This window comes from Otolemur garnettii, unplaced genomic scaffold, assembly GCF_000181295.1.
Source record: "Otolemur garnettii isolate 467f Iridium unplaced genomic scaffold, OtoGar3 scaffold00008, whole genome shotgun sequence".
NCBI classification, from domain to species: Eukaryota; Metazoa; Chordata; class Mammalia; order Primates; family Galagidae; genus Otolemur; species Otolemur garnettii.
The window spans coordinates 13,961,545-13,969,495 of NW_003852403.1; the positions used below are offsets into that span (position 1 = coordinate 13,961,545).

Consider the following 7,951-nt stretch of genomic DNA (forward strand, 5'->3'; position numbering starts at 1 on the left):
GAGAAGTGGACAAAGGATAAAAACCTATCTACCAAGTGAAATGTACACTATTCCGGTGACATACACTGAAAACCCTAACTTCAGCATGATACAATTTATCCACGTAACGAACAACATTTGTATCCCCTAAATTTGGGGGGGAAAGTGCCTGCCTACCACCTCTGCCCCATTCTAAGAGCCTCTGCAGATGTGTAGGGGCCCTAAAGATGCACAAGCTTCCAGTAAGTTCCCTCAAAAGAAGGGGCATGTTTTCCTTTCCACAAATGCTGTTCTCTAAGCTGATGTCCAGGAGTTATATCTGCCCAAAGATGCCCTTCTCCAATTTATCAGCCCAGGTGGGTGTTTCATTCTACTTTGCAAAGAAGCACAGATGGCTACCCGTCCAGAGATGCCTGTCATTTTTTGCCTGGCTGACAGCTTGAGAAAAGCTGCCCCACCTATACCCCAGCAGAGTGCGCAGCCAGCAGCCAACAGCCACTTGCTTTGTTCTCTAAGATGCTCAGTCCCAGCTGACTAGGCTAGGGTGGACACATGGCCCAAGAGCAGCCAATCTACACGGTGGCTGGTGACCTATAACCTTGTGATATGGCACAAAATCAGGAATCTCTCTTGGAAATCTGGACTTGAGAAATCCAAAGAGTGAGCAGTTAGGGAGGGCAGCTAGAGCCACAGGCTCACAAGGAAGAGTCAGGGCCTTTGGAGGAAGGTTATGGACATCCTGAGAAGTGCTGATGGGCTCAGACAGGCAGAATGACCCATCAGGGACCCAGCTGAGCCACACAGATTTTTTTGTGGAGCCTGATGGAGTCCGAACCCATCCCTTAGCTCTAGCTGGATTTTCCATGGGCACCTCTACATACAACCTTCTGAGCGGCTCCCTTTACTTCCCTCACAAGTCTGTTCTTTGCTGCTGGGAGCCCACTAGGGTAGCGAGAGGCTGAGGAGGTGATGTGTGGGGTGAGGAGGGGTGGGATTTTCACTGTGCTAAGATACCCCTCACTGTCATGCCTAGGGACTGTGGGGGAAGCAAGGACAAGGGGCAGTCTATCCTACTACCAGACCCCATCCCTAACAGGAGCTCAGAAGGAAGTCCCCCAGGGCCCCAGAGGTCTTACCGGAGGAGAATGCTCATAGATGTTGGTGCTGTAAGGCAGGTTGATGAAGATGGGGTCCATGTCCTGGACGTCTGTGATGATGATGGCTAAGTTGGCCAGGGTAGACAGAGGTCTGGTCTTGTCTTGATCCTTCAGGAACAGAGAAAGTATAAAGAATTAGGTTGAGTGATGTTGTGGACACACACACATGTATGTATACACACACACAGACCCACAACGTGTGACACACACGCACAAATGTGTACACGCACGCACACACTCACACACACACAGGGAAGGGCTCAGTAAGAGGAAGCTCAGAATTCTAAGAACCGGAGGTGGGGGAGGGGAGGGGAGAAGGGCAGATGGGTGGAGGGGGGGTGGGTGATTGGAAGGACCACCTCTATGGTCTGTCTTACAAGGGTATAAGTGAATCTTTTTAAAACTAGAGTATAAATGTCTTAACACAATAACTAAGTAAATGACAAAGTCTATGTTAACCAATTTGATGAAAATATTTCAAATTGTATATGAAAACACTACACTGTATCCCATGTTTGCATTAATGTACACAGCCATCATTTAATAAAAAAAAAAAGATGCTCAAACAAACAAACAAACAAACAAACAAAAAAACCCTCTAAGAACCTACAAGGATTCCTGAGCTGTACAGGAAAACACAAATCAGGTCCCTGAGGCCCGGAGAGTCACAGAGCAGGGCTGGGGGACAGCCAGATCTCCTGCCCCACTGGGCCAGCTTGCTACTCCAATACCTAGTGCTGTGGAACTGGCTTGGGGTAAAGGGAGGGTGCCATCCTTAGCTTCTTCGCTACGTTCTGCTGGGGGCCACTGTCCCTCTCTGTGCCCACTTCCTGTCCCTTCTCATTCCAGGGCAGCAGGGGATTGTACAGGATAGGAACTCCTCAGAAGAAAGTCCCTTTGGTTACAGCAGGAGCGACTCTGGGACCCTGGTCTCTGTTCTGGGCTGTTTACTAGTCAAGCGATTTTCCCATTGGAACCAGCAGGGGGAGCTCCAGGGTCTATGACAGGGTTGGGGGAGGTTTAGTGGGGTGTGTTCCAGGAAGGAGCCCTGAGAGGTCATGTAGCCCTTTCAGACAGGCCCTCCCATGAGGCCAGACAGGCAGAGTTAGTTGAGAATGTTATCCTATAAAAGTTCACCAATGCATCTGTAGTCAGTTCCAGCTGCTCCAGAGGCTGGAGAGGGAGTATTGCTTGAGCCTAGGAGTTATAGCTGCAGTGACCCATGATTGCACCTATGAATAACCACTGACTCCAGCCTGGGCAACACACTGAGACTTTTTTGCTTGACAAAAAAAAATTAAAAAAAAAAAAAGGTTGCCAAAAACGGACACCTGAAACCTATCTTCCTATCTTCTGCTGCTAAGTACCCGCTGCTAGTGAAAACAATAGCAGCAATAATGGCAACTCCAGTGCCGAATACAGATCACAGAGCAGCCCTGTGTAGGGCACTTCATTTACATTTATAATTATTAACATTATGGGTCCAATACTCAAATGAGTTAACAGAGACTCAGAGAGGTTAAGTACTTGCTCAGAGTCAAACAACTAAGAATTGGGTAGCCAGGACTCAAACTCACATAAAAACTTGACCATAACAGTCTAAACTTGAACTCTAATATCAGCTTAGCTTCTAACTTGCTGGGTAACCTCAAAGGAGTTCTTTTCCCTCCAGGAATTTCAGTGTTCTTTTTTGTGAGATGAAGGGGATCAACTGAACGACCTTGGACTTGTAAATACTCTAAGATACCCTCCTTTTGTTATCTTAAACAATGCAAGCACTCCAGACATTATAAGCCTGGCACCTGCTCCTGCCGACCAGAACCTAGGAGATGGGAGGGCTGGTTGCCTTTAGATTCTCAGGGGCAGCCAAAGAGATAGTGGGAGTGGTGCAGCAAGGGGGAGGCAAGTCTGGAAGCAGGAGGTGAGCAGAGGGCCTGTGGGGAGATAGCCCACTAGGATCAAGGCCAGAGGCCCATAGCCCAGGCTTGGGAACTGTCCATAGGGAGTGCTTCCAGTCAGAGACCTGAACAGGGACATAGGACCAGAATGGGGATGCTCAGAGCAAGTCCCCTGACCTCTTGGGAAAATTTGGCTTAATTTGCCATTACCAGGCTTTTGTGGGCAGCTGGCTTTTGTCCAGGTTGGCACATGCCCTCCCCATCCACACCTGTGGCTTATATCCTGTTTGTGCCACCGACACCCCTGTCCAACCCACCCTGGACTCCGTGGTAGGGAAAGAGGACAGCAGTGGGTACATCTTGCAGGGCAGGCTTTCTGCCAGGCTCCAGCTGTGACCACTGGGGCCTATGGCTCTCAGCAGCTTGTTCCCATCCTGGTACCCAAGACCCACTGGTAGCTGGGAACCCACACTGCTCCCTGCAATTCCACGTAGAAAAATCTCCTTGTAGAAATGTCTAGCAGCCAATGATACAGGCCCCGCGAGCCCCAAGAGGGACTTGTGGTGTCAGCTCATCCAGGAGAAAGTAGGAAGCTGTCACAGAGGGACTTCCAGTGCCTCTCCTGTCCTCTGCTGCAAGACCTGACTGTCGGGAGATGAACAGCAATTTAACTGTATTCATCCTCCCAGATGGAGCCCAGGCATCCTGGCAGACCTAGCCACCTGGATTCTTCCCTGTGCCCAATTTTGGTCTATTCTCCAAGGCTGGAAGCCATTTTTATGGAAGAATTATCCCACAGCAAACAGTTCTTAGAGAAAGAGGATAAGTATTGGGCATTTCTGGGCCTGGATGTGCACAAATGAATAATGCTGGACAGCCATGTGTGGATGCAAGGGCATATGGAAAGTGCTGGCAAGTGTGCACAAAAAGCAAATTTTGGGCTTGCAAGCCCCTTGATGCCAGAAGTCCCTTTTATAAGCAGCAGCACCTATCTTCCCTGGTGACTAATACTTAAGTAGGGGAGAAGGAAAGAATGAGTGTCATTTATAGTGATAGTCCCACAGGACACTGGGTCAGGGTCAAACAAGAACTTTGCATTTCCTGGTCTTGAGGGCTCTCTGCATCTTGGCCAATGCTTGGGAAAGCCCCATCTTTCAAAACTGGATCCCCAACTTGGGATGTAGGCTCTGTGACCTGACAATGCTGCTGGGAAGCCCCCCTACAGCTACGTAGGTCCAGAGGCAGGTGCTGTGTGTCAATCAATCGGATCCTGGATGGTCAAGAGAGATTCCTGTAGTATGTTTGGCTCTTGGCCTAAACGTTTTTTTTTTTTTTTTCCTTATTTTTTTGAGACAGGCTCTGTTGTCCAGGCTAGAGTCCAGTGATACGATCATAGCTCACTGCAGCCTCAAACTCCTGATCCTCCTGCTTCTGCCTCCCAAGTAGCTGGGATTACAGGTGCCTACCATTATGGCTGGTTAATTATTTTTTTCTTAGAGATGGGGTCTTGCTATTATTCCCAGACTGGCTGCCAAGACTAAGCAGACTGGCTAGATTACTGGCCCTAAAATAGGTCAACTTCTGGCTCTGCTGCCAGGTGATGTCTCTAATGGTGCCCTGAGGCAGAATCGAGGAACAGGGAAGTGAGGAGTAGGTTAGGAACTTATTTAGGGTGTGGTTTGCCTGTCCCTGGGCCCTCACAACCGGCTGACAACAGAGGCCAACCTGTGATGTCCTGCAGATTCAGAGACTTCTGGCCAGGTGCACAGTGGTCAGAACACTGCACTGGGAGTTAGATGGCCTGGGTTTGGGTTCTTGCCCCTCCCCCCATTTATCCACTGTGTGAGTCTCAACAGAGTCAGCCACAAAATAGCATAATTACTCCTCTGCTGCCTCCTGCCTTTCACTAACTCAGATGGAATTCCCAGGAACCAGTAGGGTGCTCTGCATAGATGGATGCTCCCTGCTGTGTTTGTGTTGCCACTCTAGGGAGAAGAGGCCCTTGGCTCCTGCATATCAGGACACAGCTGGGTGGACACCTCCATCCTATGTCTCAGAGAGTAAGTGATGCTCTGCACTATGAATGTCCCAAGGAAGTTACCAGAATAGGTGACTGAAGTTAGGTTCCTCGGTGACCATAAGCAAGTCAACGAATTGCTCTTGTGCCTCAGTTTTCTCATCTGTAAAATGGGCACCTTAGTAACACTTAAGATACACAGCTGCTTGAGGTTTACTAGAGACAGATCATTTAACACAGTGTCAGGAACACAGCATAGACCTTTAGTAACATTAGGTCATTGTTATTATTACTATTGCTAGTATCATTACTATAGATCCTTGATTAGCATGGAACTGAGTTAAAACCCATTGGAATGCCTCATCTCTCTCTTCTAGGGTGGAAAGAGGTAGATGTCTGGTTGTTGGGGGCCCAGTGTGGTGACTCACCGTGGCGTTGACTGTGAGCTGATAGGCCTGTGTGGTCTCATAGTCCAGCTCCCGGATCACTGTGACAATGCCACGGGCACTGTCGATGGCGAAGAACTGGGAGGGGGGCTGGAAGGAGTAGAGGACACTGCCACCTGCACCCAGGTCGGGGTCCGTGGCATTCACGATGAAGATGGGCGTACCCACTGGTGTGTTCTGGGGATGAAAACAAAGCAAATATAAGGGTGAGCCAGAGGTTGGAGCAGCTGCCGTCCGTCATCAGGGACTAGTCTCCCAAAGCCCATTGACCACATCCCTCCAGCCAACTAGACCCAGGGCTTGGTCATTTCCATTCTAGGAGGTTCCGAGGAATTTAAAATGCAGTATCTATTTTTCTTTCTGTTTTTGATGGCTTCCTGGTGGCTGTAAGAGCACCAGCTCTAAGCAAGAAGATCTGCTCATTCTGGAGTTCTGGATGAGCGGCCCTTAGATCCTCAAACACATTTCTTGGTGGTTTCACCCAATGCCTTTTGGCTGCCCAAGCCATAGGCTTCTTTTTCAGGGACCTCCTGGCAGTCCTTCTGGGGGAGGACAGATGACGAGCTTGAGGGGGGGGGTGTTCTTTATAGGCCCCATCAGGCTGGAAAGGGCCTCCAGAGAACAATGCTAAGGAGGTGCCATGATCTCCTTCTGAGCTTGCTGATTCACCCAGTCAGCAAGCACATGCCAGGCTGGATGGTCAGGCTCATAACTGCCCATTTCAACCATTCTTTCCTCTGGGAACAGGAGGCAGCAGCAGGCAGCCCCCTCATTCTCACCAGCTGTTGACTCCCCAGTGCTCTTTGCACAGAACACAGGCCCTTGTGGTCTGGCCCTGTGTCCCCTTCACATTTTATCTCCAAGTGGAGTAGAGCTATTTGCACTTATTGAGCCCAGCAGGCTCCCTCATGCCTCTAGGCCTCTGAAGATGCTGTTCCTTGGCTAGGACTGCCCTCCCCAAGTCAGCTGCTTGGAAGATGCTCATCCCCTCCAGAAGAGAATCAGGTCTACAGGGAGGAGGGGCAGCCAAGTGCTAAGGTTTCAGGGAATCCTTGTTGGAAACCTAGCCTCGCTATGTGTCTTTGGGTTAATTATTTAATCTCTTTGATCCTTAATCCCCTCTCTGTACACCGAAGTTAATAACATCTCACAGGGTTAGTATGAAGAGTACACAGTTCGTGGGTATAAACATCCCAGCATGTAAATACTGAGAAGACGGCAGTTGTGATTTTAACATCTGAATGCCTTCTAGAGGGATACAGAAAAGGGGCCCTTCAAGGGTAAGGCAAGGAGCCATCAAGAAGCTCCAACAGTAAAAGGCCCATCCTGGGCTTTCTCTGCCTACTCCCCTCCCCATGCTGTGATCACTGGGTACCCTCCTCTGCCTCCCCCTAACCCCAGGTCCTCAATGCACTGTACCTCCAGGCTCCCTTGCTAGCTAGCTTCCAGTGGGGTTCTGCCAATGGAGGTTCTGGGAGGAGCTCAGAGGGCAGAAGGAAAAAGAGTTTGGGGTCTACCTCACTCCTTCCAACTCCAGTCCAGCACCAGCTGTCAGTGGGTTCTGGTAACACAATTTTCCTCCCCTTCTCCCTTCAGTCCCAGGAGTGTAAGAGCTGCCCACTGTTGCAACTCCCTGGGTGCCTCAACCTCCCTTATTTTCTCCAGCCTCACCCACCCCCTTGTGAGTAGTCTCCTCATGGAAATGCCTCTATCAGAAATACAGGAGATGAACTCTTTCCTGCTGGGACTCTGTGAGTGCATACCCTGACTCACCACATGCAAAGCCCTGGAGACTGAAGTTCCCAGGTGCTGAACTCAGTGAAGCAACCTTGTCCCAACACGCCCACCAGGGTGAAATGGGCCTTGAGGAGATCTTTCTGAGATTTTTGGCTAACCCATCATTCTCTCTTGTGTCCTCCTCCCATCCCCTTGACCTCTAGCTCAGACGTAAGTGTCAGAGGTAGCCCCAAGAATCCAGAACAAAACTCTCTGTGAGGGCCCACAGTTCCCGCCACAAGACGGGATGGCCACATTCTGACTTCAATATTGGAAAACAGTAGCTGAGGCACTCAGGCAGACAACCCACACCTCTGTGTGAAGCCAGTGCCCGGGGAGAGGGATGGCTCCCACAAGATGTCAGCTCGCCAGCTCCCAGCCTCAGGGAGGAGAGGACATTCTACTCATCCATGCCACATGGTCCAGGGCAAAGGCTCTCTGCATCTGATCAGAGGATAAGAGCGCAATTCAGGAAACGGTGGAAAAGTAGGAAAAGAAGTGATGGTCCCTGTGCCTGACCTTCTTGGATTATGTTTTATGCCCTGAAGTGAAAACCCATTTAATTTCTGCATAACTCAGTAAAGGTTTTAAATGGATCTGGCAAAGAGCCACTCATATACTTAGCAGGGACAAGCTATTGGAGAGAAAAGAATGCTGACTTCCTGCATTTAGGGTCCT

At 49.7% G+C, this 7,951-nt stretch overlaps 1 protein-coding gene across 1 annotated transcript in view; it reads right to left on the reverse strand.

Moving 5' to 3' along the window:
* The window catches only part of LOC111723119 (cadherin-23-like), a 299,920-nt gene that overhangs the window by 129,759 nt on the left and 162,210 nt on the right, over positions 1–7,951 (reverse strand). The window contains exons 7-8 of the mRNA XM_023509484.1: positions 5,480–5,674; positions 1,116–1,244 (exon numbers count right to left, since the gene is read on the reverse strand). Coding sequence (XP_023365252.1) covers positions 1,116–1,244; positions 5,480–5,674 — 324 coding nt within the window. The remainder of the gene's footprint in view (positions 1–1,115; positions 1,245–5,479; positions 5,675–7,951) is intronic.